Source organism: Mchenga conophoros, linkage group LG5, assembly GCF_057382185.1.
Source record: "Mchenga conophoros isolate Kocher_MC1m ecotype Shallow Benthic linkage group LG5, M_conophoros_male_GT1.1, whole genome shotgun sequence".
In the NCBI taxonomy this organism is placed as follows: domain Eukaryota; kingdom Metazoa; phylum Chordata; class Actinopteri; order Cichliformes; family Cichlidae; genus Mchenga; species Mchenga conophoros.
Window position 1 is genome coordinate 30,387,871 of NC_140530.1, and position 24,028 is coordinate 30,411,898.

The window sequence follows — 24,028 nt, forward strand, 5'->3', positions numbered from 1 at the left end:
AATTGGGGTCAGAGACTGTCAGTAGCACATCCCAGTCTGAGTTCACAGCTACTGGCAGGAGGAATGATAGCCACAGAGAGGTGCGCTGTGTTTACTCGTCTTCTCCAGTCTGCAGTGAAACAAAGAGCTGTGTAGATATGACAGGATATTTAATGGGCTTTTTAATAAAATATCTGTTAAATCAGTGAATTCTGGGTTTATGGAAAACAATTCATTTTAGCAGCAGAGGAAACTGCTGCATTTTGGCCACAATAAAAAAAACCATGTAGCTGGTTCTTGTAGCATTCACATTTTGCTGAAATACAGTCGGTTTGAGATGAGCTTCTGTCTTGTTTTTATAACTTCAGTATCCTCTCTGGGATTGTGAGTCAACAAAGAGCTGTTTCTGATTTCTGGAGAAAAGGAGAGGCCATTGTTTAGAAACCATAAAATAAATTCTTAGAGCAGTTTTCTTTTTTTTTTCCTGTTGCACTACATTTTATTGAACATCCACTTCTTCGCTCATTCGATATTTTCTGTGGCATCCGCTCCAATCTCCCTAAGGCAGAGCCATTATGGGAAAGCATCTAATTTGATTAGGTTATCAGCACTTATCTGATTTTCTTTCCTCTGAAAGAACAGACACCATCTTTGCTGCTGTGCTGTTGTGTCCTTTGCTTTTATGATATGTGTTTAACATTGAACTCAGGGCCACCAAGAGACTGTTGCACAGTTTCACCTTGTCTTTGCAGTTGCTCTCAATGGTGGTTCTGCTTCTTTGCTTTTTGCTCCTCCATCTCCACCCCATCCCCCATCCACAATCTTCAATTTACTCTCTCTCTCTCCTTCTTTCTTTCTCTCTCTCTCTCTCTCTCCCTCCTTCTTCTTCTTATGCATAAATGAGATTTGTCTAGACGGGTGCTGGAGCACTGGCTCTGCAACCACAGGCCTCTGCATAACAAGCTCGTTATGCAAACGTGTCTGATTGGATGGCGCTGTTCCATTGGCTGCTGCTGTGATAGAGTGTGTGTGGGGGGTGGGGGGAGTGAGTGGCAGGATAGAAAGAAAGAGTGAGAGAGGAAAGAGAAAGGGGGAGAAGTTAAGAGATAGAGTGAGAGAGAAAATAATGGGGTGGAGGGGTGAGAGAGGAGAGCTATGAGATGTAAAGGAGAGAAAGTAAGAGGAGGAGAGAAAGAGAGAGAACGAGAGAGAGAGTTAGAGAGAGCCAGACACTGCTCAAATTTGGTCACCATGGCAACACAGCCAGGCTGCTGGTAGGGTTGGCGGGCGCTGCGGCAACGTGAGCCTTTCCACTGCGCTACAGAGCGAAACGCCTGCAAGTCTCTCCATGGAGCCACACAGGCCTGCTGAGCAACAGGCAGCGAGCAGAGCACAAAGCTGCTGTGCTCTAATTTTGCTCCACTGCATGTGCACACACAAGTTCACTCTCACATACAGTCATGTTTTACATATGCATAAACACACGCGAAGAGGAACTCTCACAAAAATAGCGTTTTGTTGTTTTTTTTTTAAAAAGGAAAGCACTCACAAAGAATGAGCGCACCCACACACACACGCTCAAAAAAAACCCCAACATGTCCACAAACACACAAAAATGCTCTCTCACAGGAACGTGCCCAGTCAGAGACAGGGGCACAAATGGAAACTTCCACAGGCCTACCACATTCAAACACAAATAATTAGGTGGCATGTGCATGATGAGAGAAACAGCACACTTTCCCTCTCTCGCTTACTCATGCGCACATACTATCGTGAGCAACCACTAGCAAATTTGTTCATATGCAGCACTCTTGGTCACACAAACAACACCTGTTAACTGTTAAATCCATACAGCCTTCCAGATGTCTCATATTAAACCAGTAGGATGCAACTCAGGCTACAGATTAACTCTGAGCTCTGATTGGCTTGGGTACCTGAAGTGCTCTTTTTCTGGGTTTTCATTTCATGTAAAAGCACATTTAAAAGGTGACCATGCAGCCGCCTTGACTCTTCATCAAGTCTCTGCTTACTTGTACTAATTTAAATATTTCATCACAGGCAGAAGAGTTATCATATTAGCAAGGCAGCGACACTTTCGAGTGATGTAATTTAATTTATGCAAATGCCATCAAGTAGTAGCTTTTATCTAAACTGCTTTAAAGTGCATTCACAGAATATGTTTTTAGAGTGGGTGGCCTCTGTGGGAGCTCTAATCCCTCACCCTGGCAAAATTAATGTCATGCTTATTTGCTTTATCAAGTTTAGTATTTTAATTATCCCCACCTTTTTAGCGCTAGATATAAAATTGGGTCTCAGAAGATTGCGCCTAGATTTCTTTTGTCCTGCTGTTTGTAAAATCCAAACCTGGAATCTAGTTGTGTCTCAGGAATCTGGCTTTGATGGCAGCTTTAGTCAGTCACGCTCGCGCCCTTAGGTACAGAGCTGAAGCGAGATTCAAAGCCAGATTCTACGTGTTTACATTTATAAAAATAGCTGCTTGGCAGAAGCTCTACACTACATCAAAGAAATAGCTTAGACAACATTTTCATTTAGTAAAAATATAAATCCAAATATACTAAAATATACTTTCAGCCTGTAAAGATGCCAGATTGAGACTGAGAAAGAGTGACATATTAACCTTTGCACAATTAAACAACATGCTGGTTGTTGGTGTATATGTAATGGGTTTTTTTTTACCTTCTCAAAATCCTCCAGGGAACAATTCAGGCACGACTTGACAGTGACCTGGAAGAGATTTCAGAGGTGGAGGAGGAACGGGAACGTCCGGAAATCGGCTCCGAAAGTGAGAGCAGCATGTATGGTCCCACCAAGAAGAAGAAGAAGAAACCCAAGGAGAAGAAAGAGAAAAAGCCCAGAAAGAAGAAGAGAGATGAAGAGGATGACGATGATGACGACGATGATGGTAACATGAAAGTAAGTGTATGTTCATGATGCTGACATGACTGTGTTTCAAATGAACATTAAAATCTGTAGGGGGCTCTAGGTAATGTGTGCAGAAATTGTCCAAAGTTGTTATCACACAGCACAAGACCAGCCCTGTTCTCCATGCTTTAACTCCACTTGGTTTGGGTCAGTGAGCTGCCCGGGTGAAATATGCAGGGAGCTGGACTGTGAATTTGCTGGACAATTACCTGCTGTTCTCACATGTGCAAATGGAGGAAACCGGCAGGTTAAAGAGCGTTTAGAGTCTGATCCCTTTGTAATGCACATTTGCATTTCTCTCACCTTTGTCAGCTAATCTCTAGAGAAGTTCAGGGGGGTACTGCATGTGTAAAAATCACATTTATCAAAATAAGTGACCGTTTCTTTATACAGTAATCTGACGATAATGAAAAAACTTAATGATGCCAAGACTAAATTTAATATTAAGTCTCAATTGACTAATGGTAGATGAAGTCGGGGAAGGTGTTTAACTTTTTAGCATAGTTATCATAATTATAGGCTTGCTTTGAAAAAAAAATAGTGTCTGATACCGAAAGACCGTGAAAACATGGCGTGTAATACTTTGTTTGTGGATGTGGAAGGGTAAAAGATTAAAATAACTTTAATGTTCACATTTCATGTATTAAACATCATTAACATATGTGCGTTGATCTGTTATCTGTACACCCCCAGGAGCCCAAATCATCGAGCCAGCTGATGCACGAATGGGGTCTTGAAGATGTTCAGTATGGCTTCACTGAGGATGACTATAAAACCATAACCAACTACAAGGCTTTCAGCCAGTTCCTCAGGCAAGCATCTAATTTTGTCTGGATGATCTTTCATTGTGTTAAAGTGCTTTGTTTTGCCTCAGTTTCTCTGGACTGTCAAAGTCATTCTCTGAGAGTCTTCCAGCAAAACTCCACTGTGAGACTAGACTGTGTTGTGACGAGCAAACACTGCTCTTTTTGTTTGAGCTAGAAAGCTCGGCTGTTGGTATAAAGAGTCTGTCTCACCTGGGGCTGTCTGGCTCGGCTAAGCTTCTGCTCTGACAAAGTGGAGCATGAGCTCCTGCAGTGCCCCCTGTGTGTAGTCAGCTGCTTACTGGATGCCTGTGACAGCCAGGAGGCTCTGGGACTCGGTGCTCTGACCCACTATCTTTCACAGGCCAGCGTGCCAAACCTCAAGCTGTTGCCTGACAAATCGCAAACATGACATGCACACAGCAAAGCAGGGAGAATAAAACTTAAGGGGCAGTGGAGTGTCAGCAAATCAAGACCCAGTTCCCTCCAGTGCTGTGGGAAGCAGAGCTTCTATTAACAGGAATGAAGTGTGACATAATAAAGCTGCCATTGTTGTTTCATCTCCCCCTGGTTTTATTCAGGCCTCTCATTGCCAAGAAGAACCCGAAGATTCCCATGTCAAAGATGATGACAGTGTTAGGGGCCAAGTGGCGGGAGTTCAGTGCCAACAACCCGTTCAAAGGTGCATCTGCCACCGCTGTGGCCGCCGCTGTGGCTGCTGCAGTGGAAACGGTTACTGTGGCACAGCCAACGTCTGTCAGCAGCAGCCAGCTGAGCTCTCAGCTGGGCCCGATCAAAAAAGCCAAAACCAAAGAGGGAAAGGGTAAGACCTAATAAAAAGCGAGATCATTTTTAAGAAACGATAGCAAGAATGCCATCTGATTAACAGATCTCACGACTGACTCTGTGTGTGTCAGGACCAGGAGTTAGAAAGAGAAGTAAGACTGTGAAAGAAGTGAAGAAGAAGCCCAAGCCGAAGAAGACCAAATCAAAGTCGGGCCAAAGTGGGAAGAAGAAGAAAGCATCCTCGGTATGTCTTGCAGAACCCTTTTCCCTCAGCTTTCCCTTGAACGACATCAAAGCCACCGGCCTGTTTGCAGCACTTATTGTGAAAGTTGGTTTATCTTAATTCTTTCTGTAGCTCTGCGCTCCTTAGTTTCTGTGTTTGCTTTTCTAGAGTGAGGAGGACTTCCTAGAGGAGTCAGACTTTGATGACATCAGCATCCACAGTGCCTCTGTGCTTTCTGATACCTCGGGGGCCGCCACCAAGAAAAAGGCCCGACGTGGGCGGAAAAAAAGGAAAAGTATGTTTACTGTCTACTCTTGCCATGCTCTGTGGTGTGTTTTTCCCTCTAAAATCCCATTGAAATCCCTCAGAACCAGACTGTTTGATTTTGGGTAATGAGTAAATTAAAATGTATTTTTTTAAGCTTTATTTATTCTGGGAATGCTTTCTAAAGGCAGATGGTCTTCCACAGCAGCTAGTGTGCTTATACTCATTAAGATATTTTTTTATATAGAGGATTCTAATGTGTAATTATCTTGCATTTATCTATGCATCCATATCTATGTGGCTTTCTATATGAGGGAACTGCCCAGGTTTAATTGTTCTGTAACCTTCTCCAGAGGAGGACGGTGATGGCTATGAGACAGACCACCAAGACTACTGTGAGGTTTGCCAGCAGGGTGGAGAGATCATCCTGTGCGACACCTGTCCCAGAGCTTACCACCTGGTCTGTCTGGACCCTGAGCTGGAGAAGGCCCCAGAGGGAAAATGGAGCTGTCCACACTGTGTAAGTACATTAGTTTGAGCAGACTGACACATTTTGTAAGGTGGTGACTGCCCAAGTTGGATTCATGAGAGTTATTTTTGGTGATATCTTTGATGCAACTAGTCCAGGGCTATACAATGTAACAGCCTGAACTGTTGGCACCATCTTTAACCATCAGCTCAAGTTTGATGTGAATACGGAGTCAATAAAACGGGGTTAACAGAGAATACGTTTGTTAACGAGGCTGAACTCTTTTCATGTTAATAAAAAACTGTATGCAATTTTTAGTATTCATTTTTAGGAAGTCTTTTAACTTTTTCTTGCTGGTCAGGTTTTTCATCTATTAAGGATTGAAACTCCCTCAGAAGTATTGTTAACACCTGCTCCGAAATCACAGGCAGAGAGATTTGTGCTCACTGTGAGGAAATCAGGTGATAAATAAGGCAAAAAAACATTATTATCCATCCTGAATATGTTTTGCCATCTGAGTTCAGGAAGTTGCTCTCAGGTCACTGTTACTTTGTACCCAGTGTAGAACAAACAGATTAAAATCCTTCATTACCTCAGATATTAGACAATTAGTGCTGACAGGAGTCATTCAGGTTATTTTTATTATTTTGTTTTTAATGGCTTTTTATTCTTACGATGTTAGTTGACTTCTGCCTTAACGTGCAGCAGTGTTTGTGATCAGCATTTAAAGACTGTAGGCTGTGTGACTATTAAGAGGAATTTTTGACTTTGTGAGCAGGTTTTATGTATAAGCTGCAAACAAACTGTTCCCGACTGTGCACAAAAACAGCCAAGAAATCACGCAATTAAGAACAACTGGACTGTCAGTGTTTACGATGTTTGTTATCTTAACTTTACTTTCTGCGAATATCTCTATGTCTGAAAAATTGACATAGTCAGAGTTAAACTGAATATGTATGCTTAGTTTTACTCCCTAACATGCCCACATCAACTGTGTCCTCTAGGAGAAGGAGGGAATCCAGTGGGAGGCCAAAGATGAAGATGAAGATGAGGAGGAGGCTCCAGGTGAGGAAGAGGATGACCACATGGAGTTTTGCAGAGTTTGTAAAGATGGAGGAGAGCTGCTGTGTTGCGATACCTGCCCATCATCCTACCATATCCACTGCCTCAACCCGCCGCTTCCCGAGATACCAAATGGGGAGTGGTTATGTCCGCGCTGTATGGTAAGTTCATCTCAGTCGCCGTAGTATTTGATATTATTTTGTTTAAAATGGCTAATAATTAGGCATAGGTTCATGAAAATGTTGTAGTCAGAACAACTGGACATTTTACATACACTCATGATGGACATGAATGCTATTAATGGGACTTTGGGATTTCTGAACTGGTTTTTTTTTTTCAGCATAAAGGGTTGTACAGCAGACACTCTTAATGATTTTAAACAAGAACTGAGTGCACAAGTTTGATTTATTTTAGATTTACTATAATCCACACAGTTCTTGTAGTTTCTAATATATCCATATACTCTCAATGATATGTGGATAAACTTTTCTTAGCAAGTTGCATCTTGAGAGGACACTTTTGGTAGTCATAAACAAACCTATGGCATAATTCTGGCTGGATATTTGACAACTCTTCTTGGCAGAATTGGTAAAGTTAATTGGTTGGTTTCCTTGAAAGTACCCCGTTTTTAAGCCTACTTCACAAATTTTCAATAATGTCGAGGTCTGTGTTTTAGGAAGCCCTTTCCAGAAGTTCAATCTTAACCGACTGTATCCATTTCAAAGAACTGTTGTCATACTTTTGACCCTGTGTGCATTAGAGAAAATTGAAAATAAATACAAACTTGTGCACCAAAATCTTATTGTTTTAAAGTCAATAAAGATGTATGCTATCAATTCATTCATCATTCATCCTGGAAAAAGAGCAGTTAAAAAAAATCATTAAAAGCCCAAAATTTGCATGACATTCATCTCCATGATGAGTGTAAGTAAACCTCAATTGTATATGTGCACAACGATATTTAGTTTAACATTTGCTTTGGTGGCAGCACGGTGGCACGGTGGTTAGCACTGTTGCCGCACAGCAAGACGGTTCCGAGTTCAATTCCACCATCTTTCTGTGTGGAGTTTGCATGTTCTCCACGTGTTTGTGTGGGTTCCCTCCGGGTACTCTGGCTTCCTCCCACCGTCCAAAGACATGCAGCTTGTGGGGATAGGTTGATTGGATAATCCGAATTGCCACTAGGTGTAAATGTGAGTGCGAATGGTTGTCTGTCCCCTTGTGTTGGCCCTGCGACAGACTGGTGACCTGTCCAGGGTGTACCCTGCCTCTCGCCCTATGACAGCTGGGATAGGCTCCAGCGACCCCGAAAGGGAATGGATGGATTTTCTTTGGTGATTTTGTTCAAATTATTTTGTTTTTCAGTCTTGTCTTTTCTCTTTGTTGTTTACAAACGTGACACATTTACATCATGTTGATTTTAATTACCAGAGCGCTGTCACTGATACATAATTGAATGATGCATAAATATACATTGTTAGAGAGCCAGAGCAGATAAAGGGTGACCTCTTTCACTTTGATAAGTGTGCACACCTACAGCAGTTTCAGCCACATTAGCTTGTTGATGTTAATGTGAAATATGTCTCCTTTAGGAGGGTGATTGCTTGTCAAAGACTTTCATATTCATCTTCATATTTTTACAGAAACTCATTATTGTTACTCAGTCAGAAGCTAAGAAGAGCTGTGTGTGTGACAGAACCTTACTTTTTCCTTGCAGTGCCCTCCCCTTAAAGGAAAAGTACAAAAGATTATGCACTGGACGTGGGGAGAAGCTCCGCTGCCAGCCGAACCACCTACAGGACCTGATGGCAAGCCAACAGATCCGCTCACCAACCCCCCGCTCAAGGGCCGCCCAGAGAGGGAGTTCTTTGTTAAGTGGGCTGGCCTTTCGTACTGGCACTGCTCCTGGGTCAGCGAACTGCAGGTGAGATGCCAGAAGTCAGTCCAGTCTCAAATTAACATTTCTGCTCTTCTTGGCCAAAGTGTTCTCTTTGTTAAATATAGAACAAACCGAAGGAGCCAAGGGAGGATTTTACTGGATGATCTATTACTTTTTAATATAATATTAGAAAAACACAATGTTACATGAAATCTATTTTTCAGTTTTTCATGGAGAAGTTTTCCTTCAAATGCTCGACAAAGCACCTAATTTATTTTACACGAACTTTTTCTTTATTAATATCAGTCTGGGTTTTTTGTAACTAATTAAGTCAGTTTCATTGTTACAGATGGAAAATAATATATTGCATTTTTGTACCTACTTTGCTCAAGGAGGTGCTTGAAGGAAACTTACAAAACCAATAGTTTTGCTTTGTTGCTGGTTGTGCAGTTGGAGCTGTACCACACGGTCATGTACCGGAACTATCAGCGTAAGAACGACATGGACGAGCCCCCGCCATATGACTACGGCTCCGGAGAGGAGGAGCTCAACAGTGAGAAGAGAAAGAGCAAAGATCCCCAGTATGCTGCGATGGAGGAGCGCTTCTACCGTTATGGCATTAAACCAGAGTGGATGGTTATCCACCGGATAATCAATCATAGGTAGCTGCTCACACAGACTCTCAGATCAGGGTTTTCAGGATGTATTTAAAATACCATACATTTTATAGACCAGATATTCTAATTATTGCTTTTAACATTTCACAATATATCTGTATAACAGTTAAATGATCAGAAAGAAACATCTTCCATATGGCGGTCTCATATCAAGCTGTTTTTCACTGTCTGTTTAATGATCAGTGTGATAAATTTATAAAACCTGCAGCTGTTTTCTGCTTTGTAGTTTTGATAAAGATGGTGATGTGCACTACTTGATCAAGTGGAGAGACCTGCCCTACGACCAGTGCACCTGGGAGGTGGATGATTTCGACATCCCAGATTATGAAAGTCATAAAGCTTCTTACTGGGATCACAGGTTAGTTAACTGTGTTTTGTACCTTTTTCAAGTAGCTTTCTCACGGTGGGAAGATGACAGTGAGAACACAGAAATCCCCTGCACACAAAAGTAAACAAAAGCATATGCCTACATCTGCTGCTGTTTCCCTTCATCCTCGCCCTCTGTCTGTGACAACCGTTAGAGTCATTTGTTGTGACATGAAATTGTTGCTTCGTTATAATTTTTTTTCCTTTTCCTCAGAGAGCAAATTTTAGGAGAGGATCAGCGCCCTCTTGTGGTGAGGAAAGGCAAGAAACTAAAAGATGACCATCCAAAGAGAGAAGTCCCTCCTGATGCCCCAATCATAGATGTAAGTTTGGATATTTGGGCCCACTTCTGCCAACTGAACTGTGATTGCCTGCAGCAGGTTTTTGCAGCAAACATTTCAAAAGTAATGCTCTCGATCTAAAGCCACAATTTATCGTGGCTGATTATTCTAGAGTCTATATTTAAACTGCACATATACAGTACTGTGAAAAAGTTATGAGTCACCCCTCATTTCTTTGCATTTTGCTTGGAAAATGGTATATAGGTGCTACGAAATATGGGCTAAATGGAAATACAGAGTAAAAGTCAAAGCCAAAGTTTTTACAAATTTAATTCGCTTGATATGAACACCTTCATTCTTCCGGACAGCCTGAACTCTCTTAGGCAATCCTTCATATAATTTCTTTAAGGATAATTCAGGGATAGTTCTCCAGGCCTCTTGAAGGACATTCAAAGCTCTTCTTTGGATGTTGACTGTGTTCTGTTCAGTTCTTTGTCAAGAGGATCCCACACAGTTTCAGTAATGTTGAAATCCAGGCTCTGGGGAGGCCAATCCAAAACTGATAGTTTTCTATTGTGTATTTTTCTATTCAGGTATGCTTTTACTGCACTGAGAGTGTGTTTGTGATGCTTTAAAATGGCATTGCATGTTGGATCAAAATCTTATGGAACTTTTCTGCATTCATAATTTCAGCAGTTTTGACAAGATCAAACCATGTTTTACATGGTGAAGCACCAGATGCATCTCTCACATCTTATCTCATGTTTTCCTGGATCTTTTCATGTTTCATAAGGACATGACTTTTAGATACTGTTCATCTGCTGTTGGTAGTTTTTTAGGTCTCCCGCTTCTTGTTTTGTCCAACTGTTCATTTTTTAAAGGCAAATTATGGGTTTTTGTGACAGATTGCTTGTAATGAAGCCCATAAAGATAAAATTTCAGATTTGTCCTTTGCTAAGTTTTCTTTGGTTTATGCTAATGTTTTTTATGCTTAAATGATTCATAGGTTGATATTAAGTTGTTCAAAAACTACAAGATCTGGACTGGAAATGAGAGCCAAAGTAACAAAATAAAAAAGCATTGAAAGACCTTCCGAAAGACTCTTACAAGATTCTGCCTCCTATTTCTATTATCAGCCCACCATCAAGTTTGAGCACCAACCATGGTACATTAATGCCACTGGGGGAACGCTACATCCGTACCAGCTGGAAGGCCTGAACTGGTTGAGGTTCTCCTGGGCTCAGGGCACAGATACGATCCTGGCTGATGAAATGGGCCTGGGAAAGACGGTGCAGACGATAGTGTTTCTCTACTCGCTGTATAAGGAGGTAAGACTGAAAGACTGTCCTCTTTTGTCTTTTCCATATTGCATTGCATAGATCACATTTTGGTTCTGTGGGTGTCATTCATAAAGCACCTGTTAGTAATATAAATGGGAATATAAACTTAGAGCTAATAATATTGTGCGTAAAAAGTAAAATGATGAACTGAGTTCTTCTTCGGGTGATGTATTTTATGGGGAAGTAACCTAATGTCTCCTGTCTCTGTCAGGGTCATTCCAAAGGACCTTTCTTGGTGAGCGCACCCCTTTCCACTATCATTAACTGGGAGAGAGAATTTGAGATGTGGGCTCCAGATTTCTATGTGGTGACATACACTGGAGACAAAGACAGCAGGGCAATCATCAGGGAGAACGAGTTCACCTTTGAAGACAGTGCAGTAAAATCAGGGCGGAAGGTGTTCCGTATGAAGGTAGTGTACCCCATGCTCATCCATGTTTTTCTCACCAGGTCAAAATACTGTTTTTCAAGTGCATACTTTTTGAAGCCGCAGGTGATGAAATAAATGATAATTTTACTTTGTTTTTAATTCATTTTATGCCTATTACATGCAGCGCATACTAAATCATCGTATCTACCATCCAATCTGCTCCCTTGCAGAAAGACACTCCTATCAAGTTCCATGTGCTGCTGACATCTTATGAGCTGATTACTATAGATCAAGCCATTCTGAGCTCTGTCACCTGGGCCTGTCTGGTGGTAGATGAGGCCCACAGATTGAAAAACAACCAATCAAAGGTAAAGCTGCACCGCCTGCACTGAGATATATCCTATCATATGCTTTGGAAGCAGAAACAGCATCCTTTTAACAGAAAAAGAAAAATGCATGAGAAGGATGAGTAGAGTAGGGTGTACATCTCTTCATATGGCATTGACTTTCATCATCTTGCACAATCTCTCATGTTCAGTTTTTCAGAATTCTCAATGGGTATAAGATCTACTACAAGCTGCTGCTCACTGGAACTCCTCTTCAAAACAACCTAGAAGAGCTGTTCCACCTCCTTAACTTCCTCACCCCAGAGCGCTTCAAGTATGTGCTGTCTCTTTTCTATCGTATATAATTTCCCACCTTTTTTTCTCATGGATTTCATGCATTAAATTATGATATATATAATGTTATGAACAATAAAAAATACAAACAGGAAGAAAGTGAATGTAAATAACTTCATTATAAATAATTGTGTATAAACTGATTTTAAGTCTTTTTTAATAGTTTTCTAAAGCCAATGAAAATTCACCATCATCTAATATTTTTTTGCCCGTATAGACTCAGTTTCTGTGCAGCTCAGGTAAATTGGTATAGATTTTATGACTGATCCTCCTTATTATCTCATAAGTTCAGCCCAGTAATGAGTCTTGTCCATTTAAAACTCCAGAATGACAAATTTTATACATTTCCAACATCACAGGCACAGCTAACTGACCAAAACACTTTTACATTTTGTGATGAGTAAGACTATCAGCATCCATTTTCAAGCAGTTTTAAGTCAGCACATTGTACTGGAGCAAAAATAGATAGATCTCTTGTTTTAAATAAAATACATTTAAATTAAGAAATAGGCTTTTTTAAAAAAATATAATTTCATTTCATTGTGACCTGCAGTAACCTGGAAGGCTTCCTGGAGGAGTTTGCTGATATCTCTAAAGAGGATCAGATCAAAAAGCTCCACGACCTGCTGGGACCTCACATGCTCAGGAGGCTGAAAGCTGATGTCTTCAAGAATATGCCTGCAAAGACAGAGCTGATTGTCAGAGTGGAGCTTAGCCCCATGCAGAAGTAAGCCTGAAAAAAATAAGCATAACCGTGTTGAAGGAAGCATGGGCAAATAATTGATTGTGATTTTCATTTCTTCTCCTGACTCTATCTGACCTCTAACCTGCAGGAAATATTACAAGTTTATCTTGACACGAAACTTCGAGGCTTTGAACTCCAAAGGTGGAGGGAACCAGGTGTCCCTCCTCAACATTATGATGGACCTGAAAAAGTGCTGCAACCACCCTTACCTGTTCCCTGTGGCCGCTGTGGTAAGGCAGATTTACTTTATTTGTTTTATTTCAGAGTACAGATGACTTATATCAACCAACACAGAAAACTAGAAAACTGCCCCTTTTTCTGAGTTCGGTTTAGCATGTTATTCAGAGATACTGTAGCAAGCAATGATTCTCGAGCTAATCTCCATCCTGGCATTGATTGTTTTATCTTGAAGGAGGCTCCTGTTTTACCCAATGGCTCTTATGATGGCAACCTACTGGTGAAGTCCTCAGGAAAACTGACGCTGCTTCAGAAAATGCTAAAAAAGCTCAAAGATGAAGGACACAGAGTTCTCATTTTCTCTCAGGTAACACTCAAATAAATGTATGTGTCAGAGTCTGTCTATATTTTAGCCATTTCTGTGCGATGGCAGTTTTATGTGATGAATGACATCAAAGACAATTTCAGGTTTTTTAGCTGTAAGGTCCAACATTGTGTTTACAGATGACAAAGATGCTGGATCTGCTCGAGGACTTTCTTGAGTTTGAGGGTTATAAATATGAACGTATTGATGGGGGGATTACTGGAGGTCTAAGGCAGGAAGCCATTGACCGCTTCAATGGTGAGGGTTGTTTTTTTTTGTGCACTTGCACATTTGTCTCAGTCTGGCTTTCACTTACTCACACACTCTTAAACACACAAAGCAACTCGCTGCTCTGTTTTATGTCACAGCACCAGGCGCGCAGCAGTTCTGCTTCTTGCTTTCAACACGAGCTGGAGGCCTTGGCATCAACCTGGCGAGCGCAGATACTGTCATCATCTACGACTCTGACTGGAATCCTCACAATGACATCCAAGTACTGACTCCACATAGAATATTTTAATATTGAATTATTATTATTATTTATTTATTTGTAATTTGTAACAAGTTGAGCTTTAATTCTCAAGTGAAAAACCATCTCTTTAATTTCACCTCTTCACTCCAGTGTCATGCCTTGTATCTTCCTCTTTGTTACAGGCATTTAGCAGAGCGCACCGTATAGGCCAAAACAAGAAAGTGATGATCTACCGGTTTGTGACTCGAGGCTCAGTGGAGGAGCGAATCACCCAAGTGGCCAAAAGGAAAATGATGCTGACTCACCTGGTGGTGCGCCCTGGCCTGGGCTCCAAAATGGGCTCCATGTCCAAACAAGAACTGGATGACATCCTAAAGTTTGGAACTGAGGAGCTTTTTAAAGATGAAATGGAAGCAGCACGAACAATGGGTCTGTCTATGTGTATACTGACGTGTGTTTCTGTTATGGATTGAACAAAAGCACACCCATTTTTATTGGGGTTTGTCTATTCACAGATATTCCTGTGCTAGAGACCTTTTTGTGTAGATTTCTATCAGCATTTTTAAGCTTACACACTTTCCTCTGCTCAAAAGCGCCTCCGCTCGTTATTAAGTAAAAGCCTCTCATTAACAGGTGATAACAAAGATGGTGAGGAGGGCAGTGTGATTCACTACGACGATGATGCTATCTCAAAGCTGCTGGACCGCAGCCAGGATGCCACTGAAGACACAGAGATACAGAATATGAATGAGTACCTGAGCTCCTTCAAGGTGGCTCAGTATGTGGTGAAAGAAGAAGATGGAGAGGTGAGATTTTAACCGTCTTCACATCATGTGACATCATGATAATTGGGGTCGCACACACAAAATCTGTAGATCTCATTTATATCACAGTTCAATTATTTTGCTCAATACGCTACCTTCGACATAGGCCTTGTTTTAGAGATACTTACGCATGTGTCCTAATGTGCTATTATTCAGGAGGAGGTAGAGCGAGAGATCATTAAGCAAGAGGAGAACGTGGATCCGGACTACTGGGAAAAACTCCTCCGCCACCACTATGAGCAACAGCAGGAAGATCTGGCGCGAAATCTGGGCAAAGGCAAACGCATCCGAAAGCAGGTCAACTACAACGATACGACCCAGGAAGACCAAGGTAGGCTCAAGAGACACACAGCACCTCCCTATCAACATGTCTGCCGAGTTTTATTAGAGAGACAAGAGTGTGGCATTATCTCAAAATGGGATCATTTGGGTGTATCCTCTTCATTGTAACTCTTAGAATTCATTATACTGCCCTAAAGCTCACTTGTACCTCATGCATTTATGTAGTTTTATCAATGGGTGTTAAAGCACCCCTTTTTGCAGTAATTTTGCATGCTCAGCGTCCTGTCGATTGTAGTTGTCCTGCAGTTGAACTTTTATTTAAGAGTGAATAAAGACTTTAAAGCTCATTGTAGCTTAGAGTACACTCAAAGTTAAAGTGATTGTCTGCCATAGTTGCAAACCCTCACTTCACTTCCAGAGGCCTGAAGTGGTACAGTATGTGCATGCCCGACTGTAGTGGTCTGTAGTAATCTGCAGTGCCATGGCGCCCTCAGGTGGCCACCAACAGAAGCGAACGCAATGTACTGTTTCTCTTTGATGTGTGGCTCAGAATGGCAGGATGATCTTTCAGACAATCAGTCGGAGTACTCCGTGGGGTCCGAGGACGAGGACGAAGATTTCGAGGAGAGGCCTGAAGGTAGGCAGCAAAAAACACGATAAGTCACATTTGAATATAAACAAAACAGATTCTTACTGTATTTTTTCTGTCATTATACATGTCCCTACATGCGCCCATCTTTCTGACAACGGACTTTGTTTTGTTCTACGTAGGAGGACGCAGACAATCACGTCGGCAGCTCAAGAGTGAGAAAGACAAACCTCTTCCACCCTTACTGGCTCGGGTTGGAGGCAGTATCGAGGTATGAATTCCAGGAAGTCCTCGCATATCTTCAAGTGTATTGGCTTACTTTAATTGTTTGTCTTACCAGATCATTTTGTAATCAGTCACTTTAGAATATTTCCTCATTTGAAGAAAATTTGACATTTTTGAGCAGCATGTCAGGAAGCATCACTGCTCTGCAGCTGATCATGTGCTTCTTTGTAAAATGAGAAATCAGGATCAATAAATTCTCACCCTGTTATTACATCATAAAACATATATCCACAAGTATAATTTAGAACTGTTTTAATATACAAGGGAATACTTCTTATGTCTTTCTACTGCTTCTTTCTGACTTTTTGAATTCACAACCTCTTTATCTAAAACATCTCTATTACTCTGTTTTCTGATTATCATCATTTCAAGGTCCTTGGGTTCAACGCTCGTCAGAGGAAAGCCTTCCTTAATGCCATCATGCGCTGGGGCATGCCCCCTCAGGATGCTTTCAACTCTCATTGGCTAGTTAGGGACCTGAGAGGGAAGAGTGAGCGCGAGTTCAGGTGAAGCTCTAATATTATTCATTTTTCAACTATGACACAAGTAGCGTTATTTGAATCAGTTGTAATTTTGTTTTCACACAGTGCAATTTTTTTCTCAAGAGGGGCCTGTCATTATATTAAGTGGCAGCTCTTGGCTCTTTCATTAACTGTTTACACTGTTTGCTAGCCCATGGCAATGCTCCAGATTGCTCATGTCACGTTGGTAAAGGTCGGCCTTGCCAATTTCACTTTAATTTGGAGCAGTGGGAAAGAAAATGCCCACAGGTTGTTAAAACTAAAATTTTATGCCTGCAAATTATAACACATCACTCCTGTTGCTGCTATTGCAGCCAATAACACTATTGGCAAACCTATTACTTTGACCTTGTTCTCAATCAGTCAGTTGAAGTGATGGCATTATGTTTTACCAAAGCGACTCACTACACTGCATTAGCATTTACTTCAGCTGTCTTCTATGTATTGATAGTTTCTTTAATAATTAGAGATGGCACATCCTATATGTAGTTATGGATACCCATTTTACTAAGCTTCATTAAACAGATCAGAAAATGTTAACCTGTAGCTTACATGCTGATGTAGTGTAACAGTGCACCTGTCTAGTACACAGTGTCATCTGTGTAGTTTCAGTTTCTAATAGATGTTAAAATGTACAACAAAATCTAGCATGAAAGGTAGGGTATGTATGTGCTTCCAGCAACAAACATCTTCAGCACTCGCTGTGGTGTTCCGACCGTGTCGAGCGTGTAAGCCTGTGAAACGTATATAATCGTCTTTTCCTGAAGAAGAAGCTTTGATACTGTCAGGAGAGTAGTTTGGGCAGTGTGAGAGTGTGATACACTGACTGAAAATGGGTGTCTCACACTAGGTTTTTTCTCATGATGTTGTTATTTGGGGAATTCTCCAAAATGTCATGTCGTTTAGTGAGCTGCACAGCAGAAACATGTTTGAGTTCAGAGTGATACATGGCAGTGTATCACCTCGAAACAGTGAGATTTCTGCCACCAGGGTGTGCATTCTTGAATGACATTAAGATGACAGGAAAGGAGTGCGTGTCTGAAACAAGCTTATTGCTACCTCCCTAGTCGTTAGTAGAGGTTTGAAAATGTGAGTTTGTGCTGGTAACCTTATAGAAATTTTTGTGTTCCTTAGGGCCTACGTGTCTCTGTTCATGAGACATTTATGTGAGCCGGGGGCAGATGGAGCAGAGACCTTTGCCGATGGAGTCCCTCGCGAGGGGCTGTCTCGTCAGCATGTTCTTACCAGGATCGGAGTCATGTCCCTTGTCAGGAAAAAGGTACCGATTATTCAGCCAAAGAAATTTTCTTCCTATGCTGGAACATTGAGATTAGAAAAAGTAGGTCAGCCCATCCTGGAGGAAGCCAAAGCGGGGGGGGGGGGGGGGGGGGGGGGGGTAATCTTTGGGTACAAACTTTTTCTTGCTTTGAACATCATGCATATTCCAAAATAAGATGTTTTTTGGAGATTTGTCAGCAGTGAATACATCTGAGACTGAAGTGAATGAAGATTTGTATGTAAAGTGTTTAGAAAGGTTAGAAAGTTACTAAATACAGTTTCCACAATTATATTCGCCAATGTAGGATCACAGGCTAATACTACTTTTTCTTTATATTATACAGTACTGTGCAAATCTCTTGAGCCACCCTTGATTTCTTACCTTCTTACAATTCTTACAAATGGTCCTTTACAATAGTTTAACCATTTAACACTGACCTATGAATAATTTAATCATAAAAACACACCAAACTCAAGGGATGGAGGGACCGAAGAAGTCATATGGATGGCATCCAGATGAAGAGACTCTCAATGACTTCTTCAGTCGCTTGGAAATCACTAAAAGTTTGATTTTGTTCATCTGGACTCTGTTTCCAGATAAACAGAATGAACTTTCTGGGATTTCCTTACCTGAATTATTGATCCTGGATCGAGATCTTGACTCACTTGGGCAAGAACTGCCTAAAACTGGCATGTGAGTACAAGCAAACAGCACGTACATCACTCTCTTGGATCAGTGATGAAATGTTTCACATTTCTGAGGTCCTTCAAGAAGCCTGGAAAACTATTCCTGAAGACTACTTAAGTAAATTAGAAGAAAGTTGCCTAAGAGAGTTTTAAGTTTAGGCTTTGTTGAAGAATAAAAGGTGATCATACCAAATATTGACTTCCAGGCTCATTTGAACTGTTAACCTTTCTAACTGTCTGTCTTTATATGTTTTATTTCCAAGTAGGTTAACAGGTGTTTTAATAAATTGTTGCACCAGTTTTAACAACAAAATATAAAGAAGTTATGACGAGCTTGGGACTTTTGCACACTACTGTATAAAGCAAATAACAATAGCTATATTAATTCATTTATTTAAATCTATACATAGTAAACTTGTAGTATTACAAGATTTTTTAAAAGTATAACATTAGTGTATTACATGCTCAAGTACTACAGATAGAGACTAGCAAGTAGCTACAGCTGGCAGAATACAGCTCTTCCCTTATGAGAGCTACAGTTTAAAATTAGATTTTCTATTAATGTTTTTGTGCATGGCCTGTGGCAAATAAAGTTTTTAAAAAGTGTTGAAAAACCGAGTTGCCATGATAACTAGGCTAAGTTTGAAGTTAAAATGAGCTGGTCCATCTGGCTTGAGCCAGAATTAATATTTTACTAGTGCTTAATTATGCTACATGTACTTTATAATTTTATAATAGAGTTCTTCCTAATGCCTTATTTAAAGAAAGTAGGACATCCAGTGAAAGTATAGGATGTTCTTTTTATCACAGTTGCATCTCTTTTCTTTACTGTAGGTGCAAGAGTTTGAGCATGTAAATGGGAAGTTAAGCTCTCCTGATCTGATTCCCATTGGAATGGAGCTGAAGAAACTGAATGAGAGTGTATCCTCTGATCCCAACACGCCTGTGCCAGCTAGCCCTGTGGCTACTCAGCCCAGCACTCCTATCCCACAAGGTCTGCTTTGATCATGTTCTGTTTTCCTCTAAATGTTAAAGTAAAGTTCATGCTGTATCACTTTATGACTGCAAATGAGCTGAGTTGTTGTTTTCTGGAATGTAGAAAAAACTGAGTCTTTCTTGGGTACTGCGGAGGACAAGGAAGCCACAGAGCCAGAGAGCAAGAAACTGTCAGAGCAGGAAGTGAGTCCTTTTTTTTCTCCCTTTAACCACCACTTTCTTTCTTTTCTCCTTTATTGTCTTGTCCATCATCTCATGGGTCATCACACTGTAACCATAACTCATCATTCTCAGAAGACGCTTGTCAAACTCCGACACCTTTTAACTTGTCTTTTTTTGCCCTTTACCGACTCTATCCTTTCTCCCTCTGTTGTCCTGTCTGTTTTCCCTCGGCAGGCTTCCACTGTTGAGCCAGCATCTGCACCCGAGAAGGCAACTGACAGTGACGAGAACAAGGGCAACTCAGAGGAGAAAACAGGAGATGAGAGGAACAGAACCGAGTCGCCCTCCACAAAGACGGAGCCATCTGCTAACCCAAAAGAGCCAGCTTTCAAACAGTCCGAAGCGCAATCCACTATCACCTCACCTAAGAGTGAGCGGTTTATGATCTGTGTACTTCAGATTTTACTTATCTGCAAGGCTGTGCTTTGTTTATTCATTCTTTTTTCTTCTATCCTCAGTGGAGCCATGCAAAGAAACCGAAAAGTCCTCAGAAAAAGGAGACACTGATTCTCCTCTGGCAAAAACTGAAGACAAGGAAAATAAACCAGGTAAACGTGCTATGACTCCTTAAATTAAAGATGGAGGATTATTCTGCTATATACACCACTATATACACCACAGATATTTATTTTAATTAATTGTAACCTTTGCAGATGATGTAAAGAGTGAAGACGCATTAGAGGGTCGAATAAATGGAGACAAGGACACTTTGGATGAGATAGACGAAAGCAGGAAAGAAGACAAAAATGGATTCAAAGCAAAGTTCATGTTTAATATTGCTGACGGAGGTTTTACAGGTAAGAATCAATCCGATTTCTGCTATTTGTCCTTAATATACCTGATGCTGACTGACCAGGTGTCACCTGGAGTACTCTGGTCACATTCCTCCTTCATATCCACATATGAGATATGAGATAAAGTTGATCAATTAGACTCTGAGTTCACAAAGTCACTGACAAATGTTGTGTCACTGGGAGAAATTGTCACTTATAAGCCCATCATAGAAGTCTTCTGAGTCTGATTTTCTGAGACTATCCATATCGTCAGACTGTAGAGTGAAGTCTGCACCTTATAAATAGATATTCTTTCTCTCCCCACTTTTCCTCCCGTGTTTTCTTTGGTTTACTCAGAATCTCTACTGCAGGTTATTTCAGGTGTCACACTGATTTATCTTTGTTTTGATATAAGTTTTGTTTGTGTTTATATGCTCTTATTTCTCTTTACGTGTTACAGACATATGGGATATTACTTTGTATTTTTGTAAGAACCCTGTTTTTATTTTTACGCCGTCAGAGCTGCACACCCTCTGGCAGACTGAAGAGCGAGCAGCGCTGTCTTCTGGAAAGATGCATGACATCTGGCACCGTCGCCATGACTACTGGCTGTTGGCTGGCATCGTGACGTATCCTTTCTTCCAGAGTGAGGAGCGAGAAGCATATGGCAGAGCAATGTAATTACTTATGACAGAAGTAGCTGCGGAGCTGATATTTACAAAATGTGAGGATGATGTACAACTACACTTTCCTGCTTCCTCTTTATTTGAAGAATTTTATGAGGTTTTCCTTGCTCCCATTTGCTTTCTTTGACCGTGAATTTATCTCAGACATGGCTACGCTCGCTGGCAAGACATTCAGAATGATCCACGTTATGCGATTCTGAATGAGCCTTTCAAGACCGAGATGCATAAGGGCAACTACTTAGAAATGAAAAACAAATTCCTGGCTCGCCGCTTTAAGGCAAGTGTGGAGTTTTTTGTTTTTGTTTTTTTTTTAAAAACAGAAAAATAACAATAATACATTCTTCACATTATAATCTGAATACAAATGGAACCAGTTTGCATCTCCCTGCTATGTCTGCATTTCATACAAACTTCTCTTTGTTACTTTGCCTCACTGTAGTTGTTAGAGCAGGCTCTGGTGATCGAGGAGCAGCTGAGGCGGGCGGCTTACCTGAATATGACCCAGGACCCGAGTCACCCTGCCATGGCACTCAACACTCGCTTTGCCGAGGTGGAATGTCTGGCCGAGTCCCACCAGCACCTGTCCAAAGAGTCTCTGGCTGGGAACAAACCTGCCAACGCCGTGCTGCACAAAGGTCCGCAGCCCAGTGTCAAAAACAGCAACAGTTTAACCTGGCGAGATTCAGCTACCCAGTGCTGATAAATAGCTTTTTGTGATGCAAAGTAACTGGTTTGTTTGTGCTTCGTTCTGTTTCAAATCAGATGCAGGAGGAAATATTAACTTGAAACTCCCTAAAATCTTCCTAGAATTACCAGCACTTCACTATTTTTTAACTGAGACAGTATATTTTATGAAATAAATAGTATTTGTGTTTCTTTCACAGTGTGCTGTGTTGTTGGAATCAGTATACTAATACCAGAGTAAATTATGGTGCTCCAAGACAGTAAGAACACTAAGGAACAAGTTAAAACACCAATATAAAAAATTCCAAATGTTGCAAACAATTGCAAAATAGCTCCAATAATACAAACAGCTCTACGTATGTCATTCAGTGGTGCATTTAGGTCACCTCAGTCTCTCACTGAGCATGCTCCTGTGGCTGGACAGCGTGTCATGGAGTGGGTGGGTTAGAAGAGATTTATAACACGTGAAAAAAACTTCTGCAGTTACACTTTAAAAAGTCTTTTTTTATGTTATTTGAAACGGTGTCAATGTCATTTCACTAATTACTAGTACACAAAAGCTATTTTAACCTGTTAATAATACATGTTTTGTTTCCAAATGGAGACAGCTGTCAATTCCATCCATCCAGACAGTAAACAGGATGCCAAAGGAAGCATTTACAGATATTTCCACTCCACTGTTTTGTGAAGAGCTTCTAAAAGGCAGCCAGTAAATATCCTGTTTGACACAGTGGCTTCATTTTATGTTAATTTGACTCACCATTAAAACATGCTTACAGTGATTAGTAGGATGAAAGTTTGGGAAGAGGCCAAAGACTGATTGAAACTGAGGCGTTAAAATGTTATCGTTTCAAAATGATGCTGACTGTGACCCTCACTGATTTGTCTGCCAGTGAAAAATGTTTTGGCATTTAGTTCTTGGCACTTGTTAATTTCAGGTCCTGGAACAAACAAATTAGCTTTTTTAATTATTTGAGGTTCACACTAATTATGTCAAGGGTGTTGGAAAAGTTTTACATGCATTTTCCCGACATTTTATCGAAATCATTCTTTTAATACTAACATAAGTGAAACTGCTCTTGTGTGTGTTCGTGCTCTTGCAGTGCTGAACCAGCTGGAGGAACTTCTGAGTGACATGAAAGCAGATGTGACACGACTGCCCAACATGCTGTCCAGGATCCCACCGGTGTCGGCGAGGCTGCAGATGTCTGAGCGGAGCATCCTGAGCCGCCTCACCAGCCGAGGCAATGAACCTCCACCGCAGCAGGTGAGATGGAGCGTGGTTGTCAAGGAGATCAGGTGGGTTTTAGAAAGCTTTTTAAAAAAATGGAATTAAAGTTATTTGAGCTCATTTCCTGTAAAACAGGTTAAGGCTCAAAAGTGGGCAACTTGGCTAAGTAAATTTAAGAAAAAGGAAAAGCTGTGTCCCAAAACCTTTGAAGTTCACCGTTGTCGCAACTACACAGCCACACTATTCCTTTGAAATCTCAAACTTAGGCTCGCTATTCCCCACGGAAGATTTCCCTCAGGTGCGATATGGGGAAAGAAAAATCTCCCTTAAGTTGTTTGCTTTCACCACTGTGCTCCACATTTTGCTCCCAGAGGAGAAAAAGTTGTTGTGTCTTTGCTTTCCTCTCTGCTGTAGAGTGTGTATTTTGTTCTGTTATACAAGGGATCATTTCAGCCGCGTAGTCTCTGTGGCCATATGCTCTGACAGTCTTTTTTTGGTTGTTATGACAACGCTTTCCTGACCATGACACAGTCGACGCACTTTCCTCCGCTTTTATCTGTCTTTACTTTGCTGGTGTAGAAAGAAAACTTCTCTTACAGAGCAACTCAAGCCTTTTAAGCACTGTATAGTAGAAAAAACCTCATACTGAATACCTGCTGTAATCACAAAGCTGTTTACAGCAAGATGACTAATCCTTTGTGTGTGTTTCAGCCGTTTAGTCCAGGTGGGTTTGGCTGCTCCCAGATGTACAGCGGCAGTTTTGGAGGCGGATTCAGAGGACCAGGCGGACAGCCTATGGTTAACTATAGTCAGATGCCCTTAGGACCATACGTCAGCGGTAACAATCAACATTTTGCACTATATTGTATGTGACACACAACACAGATAGCATTTCAATTTCATGTGCAATAGGCTGAGAGATTACATGTACAGTAAATGATGTCACCTTGGCAAATATGCAATAAAAAGCTACAAGCAAAAGTCTGCATATGTTTGCAGAAGCACTAGTTTTCTTAGATAAGTCAAGTGATTGTTAAGGATCATTTTAATTAATCAAGAATCCATGTTAATCAACTTATTGTCATTGTTC

At 41.0% G+C, this 24,028-nt stretch overlaps 1 protein-coding gene across 3 annotated transcripts in view; it reads left to right on the plus strand.

Annotated features, from left to right (window-relative positions):
- chd5 (chromodomain helicase DNA binding protein 5) overlaps positions 1-24,028 on the plus strand; it is a 37,024-nt gene that overhangs the window by 9,811 nt on the left and 3,185 nt on the right. Inside the window, exons 3-39 of one of the 3 annotated variants that reach the window (XM_085274816.1) lie at positions 2,695-2,913; positions 3,616-3,734; positions 4,307-4,548; positions 4,643-4,755; positions 4,903-5,029; positions 5,352-5,518; positions 6,472-6,690; positions 8,247-8,453; positions 8,859-9,070; positions 9,312-9,443; positions 9,666-9,774; positions 10,869-11,060; positions 11,284-11,484; positions 11,673-11,810; positions 11,981-12,102; positions 12,676-12,849; positions 12,956-13,097; positions 13,280-13,411; positions 13,549-13,666; positions 13,777-13,901; positions 14,063-14,309; positions 14,514-14,686; positions 14,861-15,035; positions 15,537-15,623; positions 15,758-15,846; positions 16,233-16,366; positions 17,516-17,660; positions 19,181-19,340; positions 19,446-19,525; positions 19,739-19,934; positions 20,023-20,112; positions 20,218-20,361; positions 20,858-20,966; positions 21,168-21,300; positions 21,463-21,658; positions 22,811-22,974; positions 23,650-23,803. In XM_085274816.1, coding sequence (XP_085130942.1) covers positions 2,695-2,913; positions 3,616-3,734; positions 4,307-4,548; positions 4,643-4,755; positions 4,903-5,029; positions 5,352-5,518; positions 6,472-6,690; positions 8,247-8,453; positions 8,859-9,070; positions 9,312-9,443; positions 9,666-9,774; positions 10,869-11,060; positions 11,284-11,484; positions 11,673-11,810; positions 11,981-12,102; positions 12,676-12,849; positions 12,956-13,097; positions 13,280-13,411; positions 13,549-13,666; positions 13,777-13,901; positions 14,063-14,309; positions 14,514-14,686; positions 14,861-15,035; positions 15,537-15,623; positions 15,758-15,846; positions 16,233-16,366; positions 17,516-17,660; positions 19,181-19,340; positions 19,446-19,525; positions 19,739-19,934; positions 20,023-20,112; positions 20,218-20,361; positions 20,858-20,966; positions 21,168-21,300; positions 21,463-21,658; positions 22,811-22,974; positions 23,650-23,803 — 5,686 coding nt within the window. The remainder of the gene's footprint in view (positions 1-2,694; positions 2,914-3,615; positions 3,735-4,306; positions 4,549-4,642; positions 4,756-4,902; positions 5,030-5,351; positions 5,519-6,471; positions 6,691-8,246; positions 8,454-8,858; positions 9,071-9,311; positions 9,444-9,665; positions 9,775-10,868; positions 11,061-11,283; positions 11,485-11,672; positions 11,811-11,980; positions 12,103-12,675; positions 12,850-12,955; positions 13,098-13,279; positions 13,412-13,548; positions 13,667-13,776; positions 13,902-14,062; positions 14,310-14,513; positions 14,687-14,860; positions 15,036-15,536; positions 15,624-15,757; positions 15,847-16,232; positions 16,367-17,515; positions 17,661-19,180; positions 19,341-19,445; positions 19,526-19,738; positions 19,935-20,022; positions 20,113-20,217; positions 20,362-20,857; positions 20,967-21,167; positions 21,301-21,462; positions 21,659-22,810; positions 22,975-23,649; positions 23,804-24,028) is intronic. The other 2 variants (XM_085274818.1, XM_085274817.1) reach the window with 2 other exon arrangements.